This window comes from Chlorocebus sabaeus, chromosome 25, assembly GCF_047675955.1.
Source record: "Chlorocebus sabaeus isolate Y175 chromosome 25, mChlSab1.0.hap1, whole genome shotgun sequence".
Taxonomy (NCBI): domain Eukaryota; kingdom Metazoa; phylum Chordata; class Mammalia; order Primates; family Cercopithecidae; genus Chlorocebus; species Chlorocebus sabaeus.
The window spans coordinates 85,420,921-85,442,866 of NC_132928.1; the positions used below are offsets into that span (position 1 = coordinate 85,420,921).

At 47.7% G+C, this 21,946-nt stretch overlaps 1 protein-coding gene across 2 annotated transcripts in view; it reads left to right on the top strand.

Annotated features, from left to right (window-relative positions):
- Positions 1-21,946, top strand: part of NLRP3 (NLR family pyrin domain containing 3) — a 31,838-nt gene that overhangs the window by 7,339 nt on the left and 2,553 nt on the right. For both annotated transcript variants that reach the window (XM_007990053.3, XM_007990055.3), the window contains exons 5-10: positions 357-2,106; positions 5,286-5,456; positions 9,293-9,463; positions 11,265-11,435; positions 19,824-19,994; positions 20,512-20,682. In XM_007990053.3, coding sequence (XP_007988244.3) covers positions 357-2,106; positions 5,286-5,456; positions 9,293-9,463; positions 11,265-11,435; positions 19,824-19,994; positions 20,512-20,682 — 2,605 coding nt within the window. The remainder of the gene's footprint in view (positions 1-356; positions 2,107-5,285; positions 5,457-9,292; positions 9,464-11,264; positions 11,436-19,823; positions 19,995-20,511; positions 20,683-21,946) is intronic.

The following is a 21,946-nucleotide window of genomic DNA, read 5'->3' on the forward strand; positions in this document are numbered from 1 at the left end:
GTCAGTTGAAGAAACACATTCATGTTTGTGTGGCTCTTGCAGCCCCAGAGCCAGCAGGGGTGATTAGGCATTTCAAGTTTGATAAGGCGTGGGATGCAGATTATTTAAAGGAATAAGATTGATTCAAAGAATCTTTGGGCTGGTGGCTACACATACAGACAGGCCTTCTGCTCAACTGTGTATCTGAAAAACTTGACACCAGAGATTCTTGGCAGCTTTCCCACCCAGTGGAGAGAAGCTGCACCTTCCATTTCTCCATTCCGGTTACCATTTGCTTCCGACGACAGGCCCCTGTTGAGAGCGCATCTTAGGTAGATGTGTGTGGCCTTTCCCCCAACTTCCTGTCTTTGCCGTAGATTACTGTAAGAAGTACAGAAAGTACGTGAGAAGCAGATTCCAGTGCATTGAAGACAGGAATGCCCGTCTGGGTGAAAGTGTGAGCCTCAACAAACGCTACACACGACTGCGCCTCATCAAGGAGCACCGGAGCCAGCAGGAGAGGGAGCACGAGCTTCTGGCCATCGGCAAGACCAAGACGTGGGAGAGCCCCGTGAGTCCCATTAAGATGGAGTTGCTGTTTGACCCCGATGATGAGCACTCTGAGCCTGTGCACACCGTGGTGTTCCAGGGAGCGGCAGGGATTGGGAAAACAATCCTGGCCAGGAAGATTATGTTGGACTGGGCGTCGGGAACACTCTACCAAGACAGGTTTGACTATCTGTTCTATATCCACTGTCGGGAGGTGAGCCTTGTGACACAGAGGAGCCTGGGGGACCTGATCATGAGCTGCTGCCCTGACCCAAACCCACCCATTCGCAAGATCGTGAGCAAGCCCTCCAGAATCCTCTTCCTCATGGACGGCTTTGACGAGCTTCAAGGTGCCTTTGACGAGCACATAGGACCGCTCTGCACTGACTGGCAGAAGGCCGAGCGGGGAGACATTCTCCTGAGCAGCCTCATCAGAAAGAAGCTCCTTCCTGAGGCCTCTCTGCTCATCACCACGAGACCTGTGGCCCTGGAGAAACTGCAGCACTTGCTGGACCATCCTCGGCATGTGGAGATCCTGGGTTTCTCCGAGGCCAAAAGGAAAGAATACTTCTTCAAGTACTTCTCTGATGAGGCCCAAGCCAGGGCAGCCTTCAGTCTGATTCAGGAGAATGAGGTCCTCTTCACCATGTGCTTCATCCCCCTGGTCTGCTGGATCGTGTGCACTGGACTGAAACAGCAGATGGAGAGTGGCAAGAGCCTTGCCCAGACATCCAAGACCACCACTGCGGTGTATACCTTCTTCCTTTCCAGTTTGCTGCAGCCCCGGGGAGGGAGCCAGGAGCACCGCCTCTGTGCCCCCCTCTGGGGGCTCTGCTCTTTGGCTGCAGACGGAATCTGGAACCAGAAAATCCTATTTGAGGAGTCTGACCTCAGGAATCATGGGCTGCAGAAGGCGGATGTGTCTGCTTTCCTGAGGATGAACCTGTTCCAGAAGGAAGTGGACTGTGAGAAGTTCTACAGCTTCATCCACATGACTTTCCAGGAGTTCTTTGCCGCCATGTACTACCTGCTGGAAGAGGAAAAGGAAGGAAGGACCAACGTTCCAGGGAGTTGTTTGAAGCTTCCCAGCCGAGACGTGACAGTCCTTCTGGAAAACTATGGCAAATTCGAAAAGGGGTATTTGATTTTTGTTGTACGTTTCCTCTTTGGCCTGGTAAACCAGGAGAGGACCTGCTACTTGGAGAAGAAATTAAGTTGCAAGATCTCTCAGCAAATCAGGCTGGAGCTGTTGAAATGGATTGAAGAGAAAGCCAAAGCCAAGAAGCTGCAGACCCAGCCCAGCCAGCTGGAATTGTTCTACTGTTTGTACGAGATGCAGGAGGAGGACTTCGTGCGAAGGGCCATGGACTACTTCCCCAAGATTGAGATCAATCTCTCCACCAGAATGGATCACGTGGTTTCTTCCTTTTGCATTGAGAACTGTCATCGGGTGGAGTCACTTTCCCTGGGGTTTCTCCATAACATGCCCAAGGAGGAAGAGGAGGAGGAAAAGGAAGGCCGACACCTTGATATGGTACAGTGTGTCCTCCCGGGCTCTCATGCTGCCTGTTCCCACAGGTAAGGAAACTCGGCTTCCAGCTACTTCCTCCTGCTTCCTCACCAGCTTCTTCTTGGCACTTGCCTCCTCTCATCTCTTTTCAACTGTCTTCCAAATACAGTTGCCACAGCTACATAATGCCACCACCATCTGTTTTAGACCCCTTGATGAGTAAAGACTGACGTATGGTAGGTGGATATATGGGATGAGGAAAAAACAATAAAACAAGGAACAAATGTTTGGGAAATGCCAGTTTAGCACAAGGTAGGATTGCCTACAAATGTTTGTCAACTGAAACTGCTTGTAAGCTACTTGGAGCGCTAGTGCCTAAGAGTCAGTCAATGTCTGTGGGGCAGAACAATGCCAGAGAGCCTGTGTCCCAGGAGCACAGGGGATAGAGGGCCTCAGAGCGGGAGGCTGGGGGGAGGTTTCTTAGAAACGTGCAATCTAAGCCTGCCTTTAAGGAATGGTGGAACCTGGGTGCATAGAGAAGAAATGAAAGGAATTCTGGCACTGAAGACTGCTGTGAGCCAAGTCAGGAATGCAGTCTGAGAAAAAGTGTGTGCAGGTGACAGTGGAGAGAGACACAGTGTCCTTGGGAAGAAACACGGTGAAGGTAAACCAAGGGAAATAGAGCAGAAACGTCGAGACCCTCCGTCTAGGCCCGCATGTTGCTCTGCACTGGGCTGTGGCCGAAAGCCCGTTTTCGGGGCTGTTCACACACTTGCTGGGTGGTTGGAAGCTAGTGGCCAAGTCTGTGCAATGAAGTGGTTAAGTCACCTGACTTCTGAGTCCCGTCTGGGTTTATCATTCAGTGCCTCCTGCAGAAGGACCACCTCAGTGGTTGTAGGAAGGTGGCCACCCTGTAGTGATGTGTGAGTTTAACCTGGATAGAAGATACTAGACATGGGGCACAGTTAAGGGAAACAGGAGGCTCGGCCCTTCCATGGGCAACAGTGAGTTTCAGCTTTCTCGATCCCTTGACATTACCACAACCAGGACCACCTTCGTAGTCATGGTTTGGCCATGAAGGACTGACTGCCCATGGGAACCAGTGGTGGCGAAGACCCAGGTCCTGGTCACAGGGACTTGGGTCCGGCTGTGGGACTGTCCGGAAACAAAGGCAGATGTCGGGGGGACGGGGTCATGGACTCTGACAAGGAAACTTGCAGAGTATCCAAAGCACAAGGAGACGGACCTGTTGACCAGTGGGGCATGGGTATCCCCGCTCAGCCAGCTTCTGGAGGATGGGCAGTGAGAGAGTGAGAGAAGGCGAGGGGCAGCCAGGCTGGGAGTATACAGTGTTTAGAGAGAGGGCAGGCATGGGAAAACAGCAGCAAACAGTTCCGAGTGACTGGAAAAAAGACAGTTGTCTTCATCCATCAGGCTGCCATAGCAAAACACTACAGGCTGGTTGGCTTGTAAGTGAAAGGAATCTTCACCTTACAGTTCTGGAGGCTGGGAAGTCCATGATCCAGGCTCTGGCAGATCTGGTGTTTGGTGAGGGCCTGTTTCCTGATCCCTGGTGCCTTCTCACTGTGTCCTCACATGGTGAAGGGCCAAGGCAGCTCTCTGGGGTCCCTTTCCTAAGGACAGCAATCCGACTCCTGAGGGCTCCAGCGTCGTGACTTAATCACACCTCAAAGGCCCCATCTCCTAATATGTCACATTGAGGGTGAGGATTTCAGCATATGGATTTTGGGGCACACAAACATTCAGACCGTAGAAATGGGAGAAGAAGAGTAAGACAGAGAGAGAAGTAGGCAGAGCTACTCATTAAGAGTGAGGTGGAGAGGGCAGGGAGACCTCATGAAGATCACACACCTGTGAGGACGGCTTGCACACTCTCACTGAAGCCCCGGTGGGAGGCTCAGCACCCATCCCTCTAGGTGCCTTCCTCTGAGGACAGACTCTGACCGGAGCCCTGGTAGGGGGCTCAGCATCCATCTCTTTAGATGGCAGCTGCCTTCCTCTGAGGGCAGGAGCTTGCTTTGTATGTTCCAGTCCCTTCTGAGAACCAGAAGCCCGAGCATCTGTTAGAAATGCAGGATTGTAGACCCAATCTTAGACCTAGGGAGCTAGACTTTGCATTTGAATGAGGGCTACAGGTGATTCAAAGGTGACTGCATGTGTGGGTGCAGCGGCTCATGCTGGTAATCCTAGGTTTTTGGGAGGCCAAGATGGGGGGATTGCTTGAAGCCAGGAATTCACATCCTTCCCGAGCAGCAGAGTGAGGGCGCTTCTTTACAGAAAAACAAAAGCAAAACGTGACGGCACGTTGGAGTCACCTGGACATTTAAAAAAGATCCATATAGCTGGACACAGTGACTCATGCCTGTAACCTCAGCTACTCGGGAGGCTGAGGCAAGAGGATTGCTTGAGCCCAGGAGTTTAAGGCTACAGTGAGCTGTGATCGTGCTACTGCATTCCAACTTGGGTTACACCTAAAAAAAAAGTTTAAAAAATTCGTCTGGTTGCACCTCAGAGATTCTGATTTTATTTCCATGGATGTGGCCTGGGCTTGGGATTTTTTTTTTTTTTCGAGATGAAGTCTCGCTCTGTTGCCCAGGCTGGAGTGCAGTGGCACGATCTTGGCTCACTGCAACTTCTACCTCACAGGTTCAAGTGATTATCCTGCCTCAGCCTCCCTAGTAGCTAGGATTACAGGCTCGTGCCACCACACCCAATTAAGTTTTGTATTTTTAGTAGAGAGAGGATTTCACCATGTTGGCCAGGCTGGTCTTGAACTCCTGACCTCAAGTGATCCGCGCACCTCGGACTCCCAAAGTGCTGGGATTGCAGGTGTGAGCCACCATGCCCAACCTGGCCTGAGGATTTTTGTGAGCACTCCTGATGCTATTGTGTAGCCCAGAGTGAGGACTGCTCTCTGGTCACCCAGCACAGAACGTTCAGGGCCATGTTGGGACAGTGGTAAGGGCGAGAGAGAAGGACACTGGGGAGTAGGCTGCAGGGTCCACAGTCAGCCACAGTCACAGGCTCATGCTGTCCATCCGAGAGGAGGCAGAACTGGTTTTACCAAGGCTCATGCAGCCCTCTTCATTTCTCTGGGAGTAATTTTTGGTTTCGTGACCCATTTCTTAATCCCCAGAAGGCATTTCTCTGAACTGGTGCCCCCAGCTCCAGTTAGTTATTATTCAAGGCTGATTTCTTTTCTCTCTGTCTTCCTTCTCATTCCTAGATTGGTGAACAGCGATCTCACTTCCAGTTTTTGCCGGGGCCTCTTTTCAGTTCTCAGCACCAGCCAGAGTCTAACTGAATTGGACCTCAGTGACAATTCTCTGGGGGACCCAGGGATGAGAGTATTGTGTGAAACGCTCCAGCATCCTGACTGTAACATTCGGAGATTGTGGTGAGTCCCCGTGCGTGTGATCTGTGTGACTTCAAGTTCATATGAGAGAGAGAGAGAGAGAAACAGACTGGAGAAAGATCTTCAGGACCAGATTGCTGGTGTGGTTTCTTCTTTTTTCTTTTCTTTCTTTTTTTTTTTGAAGCGGAGTTTTGCTCTTATTGCCTAGGCTGGAGTGCAGTGGTGCGATCTCGGCTCACTGCAACCTCTGCCTCCTGGGTTCAAGTGATTCTCCTGCCTCAGCCTTCTGAGTAGGTGGGATTACAAGCACCCGCTGCCATACCCAGCTAATCTTTTGTATTTTTAGTAGAGATGGGGTTTCATCATGTTGTCCATGCTGGTCTCAAACTCCTGACCTCAGGTGATCCGCCCGCCTCGGCCTCCCAAAGTGTTGGGATTACAGGTGTGAGCCACCGTGCCTGGCCGGTGGTGTGGTTTCTGCTGTAACAAAGTGCCATAGACTGAATGGCTTCAACAACATAAATTTATTTCTTGCAGTTCTGAGGCTGAAAGTCTAAGATCAAGGTGTCAGCAGGGCTGGTTTCTTCTGAGGCCGCCCTCCTTGGCTTGTAGATGCCTCCTTCTCCCTGTGTACTGACGTCGTCTTCCCTCTGGGGGAAGAGTGGCCTAGTCTCCTCTTCTTACAGGGACAGTCTTGATGGATTAGGGCTCACACGCATGACCTAATGTTAACCTAGTCACCCCTTTTAAGACCCCATTTCCCAAAACAGCCACATTATGAGGTCTTGAGGATTAGGGTTTCAACATGTAAATTTTGGGCGGGGGGCACAGTTCAGCCCAGAACAAGTGAGAAGGCAAAATGGATTGGAGGCCAGCTGGGGAAGTTTTGTGTGGGGAAGAATGAAGGAGGAACTGAAAAAAATGTCATTTCTTGAAAAGACCATGATGCTCAATTCCATTTCCTCATGGGCCGTGTTCATAGATGAGAGTTGGAGAATTTGCCATTTACCACAATGGTAACCTCAGCTAAAAACTATGAAAATACTTTTTTTTTTTCTCTTTGAGACTGGATCTCCCTCTGTGACCCAGGCTGGAGTGTAGTGGTGTGATCACGGCTCACTGCAGCGTCGACCTCCCAGGCTCAAGCAATCCTCCCACATCGGCTCCCCCGAGTAGCTGGGACTACAGGCATGCGCCGCCACGCCGGCTAATTTGTGTATTTTTTTTGTAGGGATGTGGTCTCATCACGTTGCCCAGCCGGGTCAGAACGCTTTGCGTGGGTTGAAATGTTGCAGGGTGCTTGCTCTCGCCTGTTGTCCCAGCTACTCAGGAGGCTGAGGCAGGAGAATCGCGTGTACCCGGGAGGCAGAGGTGGCAGTGAGCGGAGATCGCACCATTGCACTCCTGCCTTGGTGACAGAGCGAGATTCCATTTCAAAATAATAATAATAATAGTCATGATGATGATGATGTGCTCGCTCCCTCCCACACCGTGACTCAGATCCACATGCCCCAGGTGCTGTGCCTGGGCTGTCTCACCAGCTCTGTTTCGTTGCCTGCTCTGTGGATGCATGCAGGCGTCTGCATTTTTGAGGAGCCACACAGCCAGTGTTAAAGCCCGCCACTCTAGGACATTTTCCTACCTCCCTCTCCGGCTCAGCACACTCACCGTGTCACCAGTCTTATCCATTTTTCCTCCTACCCGAGCTGTTTTCCACTTTTCCTCGTCCTCACCCCACCAGCCCAGGTCCAGCAACCGTCACCACTTGCCTGGACACGCGGTGACCTCCTGGACCATCAGCTCCCCGGGGATAGGGTTTGCGTTTGCTTGTCTTGCCGTCCTCTTTGCCACGCCTGAACAGGCGTCTTAGTCCCTGCCGGTGGTCAGAAACGCACACTGAATGGATGTTGGCTCTTTGGTCTCGCTGTGTCTGCCTTTCTCCCTCATCAGACCGTTCTCCACACAAAAGTAAGATAGTCATTTAGAAAATTCTGATTTGATTGTGCTGTTCTGTGGCTTAAATGCTTTCTCTCTGCTCTGCTCCTTATATTTTACTTTATTTATTTATTTTTGTTGATGTAGGAGGCGCAAGCGCAGCTTTGTTCCATGGGTATATTATTGCACAGTGGTAGTGTCTGGGCTTTTACTGTAACCCCCCCTTTTTTTTTTTTTGAGACTGAGTCTCGCCTTGTCACATAGGCTGGAGTGCAATGGCGCGATCTCGGCTCACTGCAACATCCACCTCCTGGGTTCAAGCGATTCTTCTGCCTCAGCCCCCCGAGTAGTTGGGATTGCAGGCGTGGCCACCACGCCCAGCTAATTTTTGTATTTTTAGTAGAGACAAGGTTTCACTACATTGGCTAGGCTGGTCTCAAACTCCTGACCTCGTGATCTGCCCGCCTTGGCCTCCCAAAGTGCTGGGATTACTGGCGTGAGACACCGCACCCGGCCTTTGTGTAACTCTTACCCAAATAGTGAACATTGTACCCAATAAGTAATTTTCCAGCCCTCACCTGGCCCCCACCCTCCCACCCTTCTGAGGCTCCAGTGTCTATCATTCCACGCTCTGTGGATGTTACCCTTTGTTTAGCTCCCACTTGTAAGTGAGAACATGTGGTATTTGACTCTTTGTTTCTGAGGTGTTTCACTTAAGATAATGGCCTCCAGTTCCATCCATGTGGCTTCAAAGATGTGACTTCCTTCTTTTCTATGGCTGAGCAGTATTCCATTGTGTATATAGATCACACTGTCTTGATCTTTGCTCTTTTGATAAATTTCAAATTCTCCTACCATGGAGACTGGCTCTTTGGGACACTTAACCTTATTTCTCCAACTTCATCCCCAAGTTCTCTCCCCACTGCCATTGCCCTGTGTGATTCTGGAGAGGGAGACACAAACAGGAAAGGGTAGGTGACAACGAGATGTTCTGCAGATAAGTAGAGATCCATTTGTCCATTTGCTTGAAGTTGGTGTAAGGATAGGGACAGAAAGGAAGGTGGCTCCAGGACCTATGAACTGTTGCCCTGGAAAGAAACTAGAATGTCGTTCTCGCCCCTACGACAGGAATAAATTTTTGTTGCTGGAGGTGGTGGTGACGGTGGTAGTGATGTGCGTGTGTGTGTTTGTGTGCATGTGTGTAATGGTGAAACCAATAAAGAATCAGAGCTGCAGCGGGTGCGGAACCCCAGCACTTTGAGAGGCTAAGGTGGGCAGATCATAAGCCCGGGAGTTCAAAACCAGCCTGAGCAAGCTGGTGAGACCTTGTCTTTACAAAATAATAAATAAATAAATAAGTAAATAAAATAGCTAAGCATGGTAGCATGTGCCTGTATTTGCAGCCACTTGGGAGGCTGAGGCAGGTGGATCCCTTGAGCACAGGAGTTCTAGGTGGCAGTGAGCTATGATCTCGCCATTGCACTCCAGGCTGTGCGACAAAGTGAGACCCTGTCTCTAAAAAAAAAGAAAAGAAAAAGAAAGAGAAAAAGAATCAGAGCTGCTTTTCCTTTCAATATAGATGGATGGCTGGGATGAAATCATCAAGCACAATGGGGTGACAATGTTGGTAAAGACAAGAAATAGCTGAGTGCAGCGCTGGCGAGGGCAGAGCCGACTGCGGGTACATCAACAGTTAGGAACACGAGGGCAGGAGGTGGAGTGCACAGGCCCACACTGCCCGTTTCACTTACAAGCCAGGAGTGCACCATTCACTTGTCTGGGGGGTGACTGCAATGCACCCGGCACTGTTTATGGTCGGGAGTTCACTGACGGGTGCTCCCTCTGCTGTGACTGGGGAGCCTGAGGGCTGACCTTGTGCTGTATTCCGGAGTTCTCTGGTCAGATGTGTTCTGACGCTTTCTGCCTCTGTTCTTCGCATGAAGGTTGGGGCGCTGCGGCCTCTCGCATGAGTGCTGCTTCGACATCTCCTTGGTCCTCAGCAGCAACCAGAAGCTGGTGGAGCTGGACCTGAGCGACAACGCCCTTGGGGACTTCGGGATCAGACTTCTGTGTGTGGGACTGAAGCACCTGTTGTGCAATCTGAAGAAGCTCTGGTGAGTTGAGCCCATTCCCCGAAGGAAGCCAACAAGGCATGTTTCGCACTCTGGCTTCAGTGAGGCCTGGTAGGCTGGAGTTTGAGTGACAGTGGCCTCGGCGGCTCAGGTGGCTGCGTGTGCTTGTCTCTGGGTGTCTGTAGCATTTCGGTCAGTTAGTGTTTGTTGTGGGGAAAGTCACACACTCAACCCTGACAAGGAGCATAAGTAATTAAAAAAGAAGATGACTGCCTGTACGGTGCCCACTGCCTAGCTGAGAAGAAAACCAGTGTAATGCATTGCTTTAGAGGAGTTTTAGAATTTCATGACAAGCCCTGGGTCCTCATGTTGTATAAGAAAAATGGTGCTAAAGCAGTGCAGACACTCGATGTTGTACGCAGCCCTTCCCTGAATGCTTCTGGTGCTAAAGCAGTGCAGACACTCGATGTTGTACGCAGCCCTTCCCTGAATGCTTCTGGTGCTAAAGCAGTGCAGACACTCGATGTTGTAGGCAGCCCTTCCCTGAATGCTTCTGGGAGACTTGCATTTTGAAGGAGAGAAAAAAACACTTAAAAATGGAAGGGCCAATTCTCACCCATTAGGATGGCTATTATTAAACAAAAGCAAGAAAACTAGAAAACAAGTATTGGCATGGATACGGAGACATGGAAGCCATTGTGTATTGCTGGTGGGAAAGTAAATCATGCAGCCAGTGTGGAAAACAGCACGGCAATTCCTAAAACAATATAGAATTACTATTGAAGCCAGCATTTCCACTCCTGGGTATATCCGCAAAAGAGTTCAAAGCAGGAACTCAGCCAGGCGCAGTGGCTCACACCTGTAATCCCAGCATTTTGGGAGGCCGAGGCAGGTGGATCACTTGAGGTCAGGAGTTTGAGACTAGCCTGGCCATCATAGTAAAACCTTGTCTCTACTAAAAATACAAAAATTAGCCAGGCATGGTGGCACATGCCTGCAATCCCAGTTATTCGGGGTGGAGGCAAGAGAATCGTTTGAACCTGGGAGGCGGAGGTTGCAGTGAGTCAAGATCACGCCACTGCATTCCCACCTGGGTAACAGAGGAAGTGTTAAAAAAAAAAAAGAAGGCAGGAACTCAAACATGTTATTTGTACACCCATGTCCGTAGCAACACTATTAGCAATAGCCAAAAGGTGGAAATAACCCAAACGTCCTTCAACGGATAAAGGGTGTTGAAAAGTGCTATATATGTACATTCAGCTTTAAAAGGAATTCTAGTACACACTACAACATGGATGAGCCTCAGGGACTTTATGCTAAGTAAGATAAACTAGGCTTGAAAGGGCAAATACTCTGTGATTGTCCGTATAGGAGGTGCCTAGAATAGTCAGATTCATAGAGACAGAAAGCAAGGTGGTTGCAGACAATGGGGGAGTGGGGAACGGGAAGACGTTGTTTAATGGTTATGGAGTTTCAGTTCTGCAAGATGAAAGGAGTTCTGGAGACGGTGGTGAAGATGGTTGCACAACAATGTGAATGTGCTTAAGGCCATTAATTGTGCACTTAAAAATGGTTAAGATGGTAAATTTCATTTTACACGTATTTCACCACAATAGAGCTGAATGTAGGGAGCTGGGAAGATGTAGTATTGGTGCGAGCTTGGAGAATGCTTACTTGTTATTCCGCCAGATGGAAGAGGAAATCAGAAGTGTACGTAGAGCTTGTGTCCACTCGCTTTCCGTGTGTAAACTGGAGTAGAGGCAGTGGCAGGTACGGGTGCCTCCTTGTTCGTGGTGGAGCGTGGGTGAGAGACGTGACTGACATTCTGCCGTCTTTATGGAAGGCTGGTCAGCTGCTGCCTCACATCAGCGTGTTGTCAGGATCTTGCGTCAGTATTGAGCGCCAGCCGTTCCCTGACCAGACTCTACGTGGGGGAGAATGCCCTGGGAGACGCAGGAGTCGCAATTTTATGCGAAAAAGCCAAGAATCCACAATGTAACCTGCAGAAACTGGGGTAAGTCTTCATGGGTGTCTCAGCAGAAAAGTAACTTCTTTTCAGAGGTGAATTATGTGGAAAATGTGGATGGGGGTTACTCTGGTCAGGCAGAGTTGAAGGTAGAGTAAGGAGGTAAAAACATCAGAAATGGTTTGAAGGACTGGATGCATATAATGTATACTACTGCTAATGAGATAATTTATGCTAATTTATGATTATAGCATTAGAGTTTCTTAGTGTTGGAAGAAACCCTAGAGATTGTGCAGCCCAATTGCCCATTGAGGGAAAAACTTGCTTCCAAGGCACTCACATGGTTAGTCACCCATTTTATGTGTGCATGCTTGCAAGCATGCAAGTTATCGCACAGTGCGTGCAGCCTCTGCACTAGGAGAGAGCTCTTACCCTGCAGCCTCTGCACTAGGAGAGGATCTTACCCTGCAGCCTCTGCACTAGGAGAGGATCTTACCCTGCAGCCTCTGCACTAGGAGAGGATCTTACCCTGCAGCCTCTACACTAGGAGAGGATCTTACCCTGCAGCCTCTGCACTAGGAGAGGGATCTTACCCTGCAGCCTCTGCACTAGGAGAGAGCTCTTACCCTGCAGCCTCTACACTAGGAGAGGATCTTACCCTGCAGCCTCTGCACTAGGAGAGGGATCTTACCCTGCAGCCTCTGCACTAGGAGAGAGCTCTTACCCTGCAGCCTCTACACTAGGAGAGGATCTTACCCTGCAGCCTCTACACTAGGAGAGGGATCTTTTACACTGCAGCCTCTGCACTAGGAGAGGGATCTTACCCTGCAGCCTCTGCACTAGGAGAGGGATCTTACTCTGCAGCCTCTGCACTAGGAGAGGGATCTTACCCTGCAGCCTCTGCACTAGGAGAGGGATCTTACCCTGCAGCCTCTGCACTAGGAGAGGGATCTTACTCTGCAGCCTCTACACTAGGAGAGGGATCTTACCCTGCAGCCTCTGCACTAGGAGAGGGATCTTACCCTGCAGCCTCTGCACTAGGAGAGGGATCTTACTCTGCAGCCTCTACACTAGGAGAGGATCTTACCCTGCAGCCTCTTTATCCTCAACAGTGTCATGGCTCAGCACCTTCACCTGTGTAGCCATGCTCTCCCAGGTACACAGGCTGGTTTGTTAGTGTCTCTCTTTGAAATTTAGTGCCCAGACCTGATGATGCGTGGTGGATGTTTTAGCTCCTGTTGCAGAGAACTGTGGTTTCACTGGTGGAGCCTCTGATTTCCTTATGCTTTTTGGCAGTTACATAAACCTTTTGGTTCATGTTGGAATTCTGCAGTAAACAGTAGTAGAGAATACCCACTAATAATCATGCACTTTCCCTGTACCACTTTCCCGTATCACCTGCTCTTTCCTGTTCTTACATGGATTTTCTCAGTTGGCGTCAGAAAGATGCTATAAGGTGGGTATCTGTGTCTCCAATTTAAAGAGGAGAAAATAAAACTCAGGGAGCCTCATACCTTTTTCCAAGGACACTCAGAGAGAAGGTAGTGGAACTCAGTGAAGATAAACGTCTGTGACCCCCCCAGCCACTGCCTTAATTCCCAGTGCATTGCCTTAGGAGATGTTGCTAATGGGCTCTCTACGGGGCTTCTTCATCTGGCTCTCAGCCTAAGGGTGGGACCTCCAATTTAGCTTTGCTAAATCTCATCTTACCTGTCTTTTGACCCATTGACTAGGCAGTTTCAAATCTTGATTCTGTCAATGATATCTACAAATACAACAAGCAAATTGTATAGGTTTTTATTCATTCACATTATTAGTATATGTACCAGCCAGATCAGCATTCAAGACAAAATAGAGCAGGAAAGGTCTTCCCAAAGGAGTGATCCACTAATCCGTAATTAACAACCAATATCTGTTCACAAAGCTCTGATCCTTCCTTGGGCCTGTCCCATCAGCCCATCCTCAGATGTGACCATGTCTCTTTCTGTGAAGTCTTCGTGCAGGGCCTTCATTTCCTTGCCTTAGGGCGTTACCCTTCCTTAGAAAACTGCCTTAGGGCGTTACCCTTCCTTAGCAAACTGCCTTAGGGTATTACCCTTCCTTAGCAATTTGACTTCTGCTTCTCTAGGTTTGTTCAACAGACATGACTGGTTCCCTTTATTTTGCAGGCCCTCTGGGGGCTCTGTGGTGGGCACCCACAGTAGCCGTGAGTAAAACAGACCACAACCCTGTTTTCACAACCATTATTTTAGGGAAACGATAACAGATAATAGACAAGCTAAACAATATACAGTGTGTATAAGAGCTGTAAGAAAAACTAGAGTGACGGCGAGGGGTGCTTCTCTGCTCAGGCTTGGCGAGTGCCTCTCTGAGCGGGTGACATCGGAGCAGGTGCTAAGTGAAGTATGGGATGGGCTGTGAAGGAGCCGGAAGAGCCCTCCAGGCAAAGCAGATGGAACCGAAGGGGCCCAGCCATAGGTGCTCAGGTGACTCTCAGTGATCCTGGTTCCAAATTCCAAATGACAAACAAGCCAATTACAAATGTGCCTGTTGCATCTGTAATACACTCTATGTAGTCAATACCCAACCTGGCAGAGCTGCTGTAATAAAGTATCACAAACAGAGCGGCCTGAACAACAAGAGTTTATTGCCGCTCAGTTCTGAAGGCCAGAGTCTGAAACTGAGGCATCAGCAGGCTGGGTCCTTGTAGGTCGTACAGGTCCTTCCCAGTCCTTATTTTAGTTAATGTCTGCTGCCTTTAATTTACTTCTCTCTTCCTCTTCGGAAGCCTTATTCTCTCTTATGTTTAGGTCACTGCTCAGTCTTTCCTGCTAATGTTATAGCTTCCCCCTTCCTGGATCCTGCATTGGCTTCTCTTCCTGTGGTCTGGGGATTTTACCACTGGTTTAGTTTTGTTGTTTTGTTTTTTTTGAAATGGAGTCTTACTCTGTCACCAGGGCTGAAATGCAGTGGTGCAATCTTGGCTCACTGCAACCTCCGCCTCCTAGGTTCCAACAATTCTCTTGCCTCAGCCTCCTGAGTAGCTGGGACTACAGGTGTGCACTGCCATGCCTAGCTAATTTTTGTATTTTTAGTAGATACGGGATTTCACTATGTTTGCTAGGCTGGTCTCGAACTCCTGACCTCAGGTGATCTGCCTGCCTTGGCATCCCAAAGTGCTGGGATTACAGGCGTGAGCCACACACCCTGCCTGGTTTACCTTTTTGTTTGTTTGTTTGTTACTAAATGTTTCTACACTCCCTGAGAATTCTCATATACCTCTCAATTTCAACAACAATAGGTCTTAAACCCAGATGTCATTCACAAACTTTTTATTAGAAAAGTAACACATGCTTGGTGTAAACATATCATAGTACAGACAAAGTGGAAAGTGAAAGCTCCTTCTCAGCCCTCTTCTGAGAGAGCCATTTACAATAGTCTGATGAGCAACCATCCAGACTTTTTAAAATACAATAGATTGTTATATAATCCATCCATCTGTCCATCCATCCGTCTGTCCGTCTGTCCATCCGTCTGTCCATCCATCCATCCATCCATCCATCCATCCATCCATCCATCCATCCATCCAAGGGAGTATCAGAGCTTTGTGAACACATATTGGTTGCTAATTATGGACAAATGAATTTCCTGTATATGCTGATCTGGGTGGTATTTATATCAGTAATGTAAATGAAGACCTATGTGATTTTCATGTTGCATTTGTAATACATTGTTACATAGTATTTTAAATGCCTAGTCTGTTAGAACTGCTGTAATAAAGTATCACAAACAGAGAAGCTTAAACAACAGAAATTTATTGTCCCTCAGTTCTGGAGGCTAGAAGTGTGAGATTAAGATACCAGCAGGCTGGGTCTTTCTGAGGGCTGTGGGGAATCTGTTCATGCTTCTCTTTGGTGTATGGTGGAATGTCATCTTGCTGACACATTTTGACATTCCTTGACCTGTAGATGCCTCTCCCACACCATTGCCTTTATGTCTACGTGGCGTCTTCCCTGTGTCTGTGTGCGTCTTTCTCCATGTCCCACGTTTCCCTGTGAAAGAACACAAGTCATGTTAGATTAGTAACGACCTCATCTTAACTAATTACGTTTTCAGTAACCAATATCCAAATAACGTCACGATCTGAAGTACTGGGGCCTAGGACTTCCACATATAAAGTCTTGGAGGAAACAGTTCAATCCATAACACCCTATCTATTGAAACTGGAACCATGATATAAATATTTTTCTGTGATATCCTTTTTTTCATTTATCATGGATAAATTTCCACGCTGATTTGTGTAGATCTATTGATTGGGGCATAATATCCCATAGTGTCCTTTACCGTAATTTATTTCATCAAATAAGGCATTTTGGGATAACTGTTCTTTTCCACTATTACAAACAACTGCAAAAATCACATTTTTATATATAGTTTTATGCATGTGTATTTGCTTTTGAGATAGATATCTACAAGTGGCATTAATAAGTCAAAACTTTTATGCATTTTATGTGTTAGGTGTAGCCATACATGTGGCTGTGTGTTAGGTATAGCCTATGTGTTAGGTATAGCCACATTTTTTTTTTCTTGAACTTTAGGTCCTCATGTCTGGCTGCATATTGTGTGCTGCCTGTCTCAGTATTGCTCAAGGTCACACATGCTGAGCGTTTGCAACATTGGTTTAATTATCATACCCCACCTTCCACCCCCGTTCTCTGACCTGCTCCTGCCCTCTTCCTCCCGCCTCATTGAATGGTGGGGCTTTCCAGGAGGCTGCCAAGTGAGTACATGGAGGACAGTCCTAAAGCTCTGCTTTCAGTTCCCTCTACCACTCATCGTTACACCAGAGGGAACTTTTTTTTAAAATGCAAATTTGAAAATATTGACCCTTTGTTCAAAAACCCTCAAAAGTTCTTCTCTGTTGTCAGAGTGACATCTTAGCTTGGCACAGAAGGCTGTCCCTGATACTGCCCTCTCTCCTACCACACCTTGCACTCAATTTTGAGTCATGTTGAATAAGTTTTGTTTTGCTGTTTTAGAGATGCGGACTTGCTATGTTGCTCAGGCTGAATTTGAACTCCTGGGTTCGCCTACTGCCATACCACCCAGGGCGCCCGATCTCATCTGAACTCCTGGGTTCAAGCAATCCTCCCATCTTAGCCACCCAAGTAGCTGGGACTATAGGTGGACATCACTGTGCCTAGCTATAAATTAGTTTTGAAACACCTTGGTGGTTCTTTTAATCTTCCTTATCCTTGCATACTCTTTTCATTTTGCCTGGAGGGTTACCCCCACTTTCCCACTTTCTACCATCCATCTAAGAAGCTCCTACTTATTTTTTAATTGCTGTGATCCTCATTTTGTCCATTTAAAAGTAGGGATAAAAATAACTTTCCAATCTTGAGGTTGTGATCATTCAATGAGATAACCCTATTTAAAGTCATCATCCATGTCAAGCACACAATAAATACTGTGTGTGCTGCCTGTCTCAATATTGCTTAAGGTCACACATACTCAATCTTCTTCCTCAGTTTCCTTCCTTCCTTCCTTCCTTCCTTCCTTCCTTCCTTCCTTCCTTCCTCTCCTCTCCTCTCCTCTCCTTTCCTTTCCTTCCTTCCTTCCTTCTTCCCTCCCTCCCTCCCTCCCTCCCTCCCTCTCTCTCTCTTTCTCTCTCTTTCTTTCTTTCCTTTCTTTTTTTAAGACAGGGTTTTTTCTCTGTGGCTCAGGCTAGAGTGCAGTGGTTGGATCATAGCTCACTGTAGCCTTGAACTCCTGGGCTCAGGCAATCTTCCTGCCTCAGCCTTCTGAGTAGCTAAGACTACAGGTGTGTACCACCATGCCTGGGTAATGTTTAAAATGTTTAAAAATTGTTTTGTAGAGGCAGGATCTTGCTATGTTGCCCAGGCTCATCTCAAACTCCTGGCCTCAAGTGGTCTTCCCACCTTGACCTCCCTAAGCACTGGGATTCAGTTTTCATTATGAGACATTTTTGTGACATAAGCAGATAGTTAATAAATAAAAATCCCCAACAAATTAACTTAATACAGTACATGGCAAGATATCTAGCTTGGTAAATGTAGAGTTCAGTTAGGTGGATTTGTTCAAATCAAGATGTTATGTCGATCACATTCCTCTAATCCAAGGATTGGTTGGTGGGACATGGTTGTTTGATTCTCTAAACACTTTATTATGTGTTTAGTGTAACCATTGCTTAATAGTTACCAGCATTTTCACAATCTGGGTATGACATGTTCTTAACAGAACTACACTGTCTGTTGCCACTTCTATTACTACTACTACTGTGTAGTGCTCCCCAAACATCTGTTGAATAATCCATTCTACTCCTTTTTGGAAATAGTGGTAAAGCCTGCATAACTTTAACTACATAACTTTAAAAATATTTTCTCTTTTTCTCTTTGAAGACCATTCCCATTCTACTGGAATGTCCCTGGCCTTTGCCAGGAATCCTACAAATCCCTTCTGCATGTTCATTAACAACAACCCTCTAATAGAATTCTTACCTGGGGATGAGAGCTTAGTAGAAACCACTCAAAACTTGCTTTGTTTTTGTCTGTCTCTCTTGGGTTTCATTTCCCTATTAGTCTTGCTTACTGTGTCTTTTCAATTTGATTCTTCCTTAATTGGGAAGACAGAAATCAGTGGGTGGATAATCGCTTTTTCCTGCTGGTCATCTGCTCACACTTTACTGTCTGAATAAACTTTTTCTGTATTTCTATTTTTCCTGCCTCTTAGACACCAAAGAGTTTAAAAACATGCCATTACCAAGGACTCTGGCAGGAAGGAGGCTACTCCTGGCTTTGTGGAAGGGCTGGAGTATGAGGCTTTCTGTGTACCGTAGGCTACCCTCTGAGCATCTATGCTCCTAGGAATTACCCACTAGTGATTTAGAGCTCTTATGCTCTTCCTGGGTGACAGAATGGGCTTAATTTGACTCAAGAATAGTACATCAAAACTCTTAATTCCATTGAGATTAACAATTTCTGGGGTTTTATGCTCTAAGAGGCCCTTTGCTGTGCAGAAGGAAGAGAGAGGTGGACAGAAAGGGCAGTGGGGAGACGATGAGACTAAAACGTGGAAAGTCCGGGTCTGGATCCCTCCCCACCACACACCTGCTCTGTGGCCTTGAGAGAAACATGTAATCTTTATAAGCCTTTGATTTCTAATCTGTAAAATGTATGTAATAGTTTTAGCTGCACTTCTTCCTTGCCAGGTTGATATAATAATCAAATAAGACTGGTCTCTGGGTCAGGCACAGTGGTTCACACCTGTAATCCCAGCACTTTGGGAGGCCAAGGTGGGTGGATTGTCTGAGCCCAGGAGTTTAAGACTGCAGTGAGCTGTGCACTCGGCCTGGGTGACAGAGCAAGAGCCTGTCTTTTTCTTTTATTTATTTGTTTTTGAGACAGAGTCTCGCTCTGTCACCCAGGCTGATGTGCAGTGGCAATCTCGGCTCACTGCAACCTCTGCTTCCCGGGTTCAAGCAATTCTCCTGCCTCAGCCTCCCCGAGTAGCTGGGATTACAGGTGCCCACCACCACCCTGACTAATTTTTGTATTTTTAGTAGAGACGGGGTTTCACCATGTTGGCCAGGCTGGTCTTGAACTCCTGACCTCGTGATCCACCCTCCCAAAGTGCTGGGCCTCCCAAAGTGCTGGGATTACAGGCATGAGCCCTGCACCTGGCCTTATTTATTTATTTAGGCAGGGTCTCACTCTGTCGCCCAGGCTAGAGTGTGGCAGCGCAATCATGGCTCACTGCAGCCTCGACTTCCTGGACTCAAATGATCCTCCTACTTCTCCAGTGTGGTTGAGGGCTGCAGTGAGAAAGAATTGAAAGGGGCATTTGGGGTAGCAGGAAGGCGGGAGGTGGCAGTTGCTAAGGGCCCCATAGTGTTCCTGTCACAGCCCTAGCTACAGCTTAGAAGGTCACAATGGACGTTCACCTGTTGTCTTTGATGTTTAAATCTGCACCGACTTCCCATGAGGAGGACTTTTTTTTCCTGTCTCTCTTCAAAACAAAACAAAAAACAAAACAAACCAAAAAACAGGTGTCTGCAGTGTTACAGGCATTATTAGTCGAGGATAACCACTGGGATGTCTTTCTGGAAGGAGTGGTGCTGAGGAGCACTCCTGGCTGGAGGAAAGCTGTGTGAGAAGCAGTATGGGGTAACTGGCTCAGTTTGCCTTGGCTCTCTTTCTGTCGGAGTGATACGTCTGCTGAGGCATCATTTGTGTCTCCTGTGGCAGCCACAGACAGCAGGCCATGCTCTCCCCAGATCATATCCGAGATGCTGGCTTCTACTCTCTGAGCTAAAGGCTGCAGCTGCTGAGAGAGGACAGGGCACGGAGTCGAAGGAGCTGCACAGTGTTGGGGAAGAGCTGGGCACTGAGGACTCTTCTCCCCGTCCTTCTACAGGTTGGTGAATTCTGGCCTTACATCAGTCTGTTGTTCAGCTTTGTCCTCGGTACTCAGCACTAATCAGAATCTCACGCACCTTTACCTGCGAGGCAACACTCTCGGAGACAAGGGGATCAAGCTTCTCTGTGAGGGACTCTTGCACCCCGACTGCAAGCTTCAGGTGTTGGAGTAAGTCCTTCCGCTTATTACAGCAATGAGAACACATGGTGGCCAAGGTTGGAGGGAAGTTTAGGCAGAGTGGCCACAAGATAATCTGTATCTTAGAAGTGAGGTGTCTTCTTAGAGTTTGCCTTGTTACAGGATCATGGGACTGGGAGGAGTCCTTCTAGATGATATAAAGGTAGGAACTTGAGTCCTTTCCATCAGTTTTCTGTGCCACAAAACAAGGGGGCAGTATGACACTTATATTTAATGGAAATGTAGGGAAGGGCACAGAATTTGGTAAATCGGTGAACAAACCACTGTTACTAATTTGATCTGTGCAATGCAGTGGATTTGAAAGAGATGCTCTTATCTGAAAAGGAGAGAGAAGAATCATGACTGGCATACAAGGCTGCTTCAAGCTAGTTAGTCCTGTGCTCTTTTTTTTTTTGTACCTGAAAGAAGACAGACTAAGATGCTAAGATCTTGGGGAGCCGGGGGGATGGTTAAGGGGACGTTTTCTTTAAATCACCCCCTTTTGCAGATTAGACAACTGCAACCTTACGTCACACTGCTGCTGGGATCTTTCCACACTTCTGACCTCCAGCCAGAGCCTGCAAAAGCTGAGCCTAGGCAACAATGACCTGGGCGACCTGGGGGTCATGATGTTCTGTGAAGTGCTGAAACAGCAGAGCTGCCTCCTGCAGAACCTGGGGTGAGTGCGCTTTGCAGAGATGCCCGTGGCGGGACTCTGAGTTCTCAGGAAATGTTGACGGTTATCAAAATCCAGGATGGCTCTGGCTTCATTTGCAGCCACTCAGGATTAGGTTGGGCCTGGGTCAGCTGTGTGGATTTTTAAAAATAGAGAATATGGGGCTTAAACTACACATTCCGCTTCATTGAGACCATTAGAACAACCAAAGTTAAGCTGGATTTCATCCATATTCCCTAAAGAAACACAAGTCCTAATGCAGTCATGGCCAAGGAGGATTCTGTTCTACACAAGGAACCGTACTTTGTAAAACTCGTCTATGGTTCATCCGAATTGGAAGGGTCTTTACATAGTGGAGATCTTGTTGTTTTGTTTCTGAGGATTTCTAAATGGGAGAAGAGTACTCCAGGAACAGCAAGATTGGAAATTACATGAAATTCAACAGTGTGTCAGGACATTGCCGACCCACCTCTGTGATACCACTGAGGTAGTCGTCTCCTCTCTAGTAAGAGCTTCCTGGCGAGTCCCACGGTTCTGCCAGCTGTGATGATCGCACTTTTCCCTGAAGACGTTTTCACTGCTTGGCTTTAAGGCCAACATGTTCCCCTGGGTTTTCTCCTATTTCATCAGCTCTTTCTACTCAGTCTCCTTTCTGGTCTTTTCTTCATCATCCTGACCCTTATATGTTGAATCCTCAGAGCTCAGTTGCTGGGCTAATTTTTCTTCCCTATACTTTCTCCCTCATTTAAATTACCTGGTCTTCTGGATTCATGATATATGTGCTGTGGCCTCCAGATTACATGTCTGTAAATTCTGTGTCTGCGTGCTTGTCTGATCTTTCTTCTTGGAGGTTTAATAAACCTCTCAAACGTCACATCCAGATCCACACCCATGCTATTCTTTTCTACCTGAAACCTGATTCTTCCCCATCTCAGTCAATGGTCACTTCTTCCAAGTTGTTCAGGCCAAAACATTTCTGGTTCTGTCGTCACTGTCTCTTTTTTCTTATAACCACGTCCAATGTGTCAGCATATCCTGTGAGCTCTGCCTTCCCAGCTTGGCCACTCCCTGACCACTTCTGGCCAGCTTCGTGGCTTCTTCCCTGGCTCAAGCCACCATCACCTGGTGTCTGGATTGTCATGGTGGCATTCTGACAGGCCACCCTGCATCTGTTATTCTGATTTTAGCAGACAAGGGATTCAGCTAAAATGTAACTCAGATCATACCACTCTTGCCAACATCGTCTGGTGACTTATCACTTTCATAA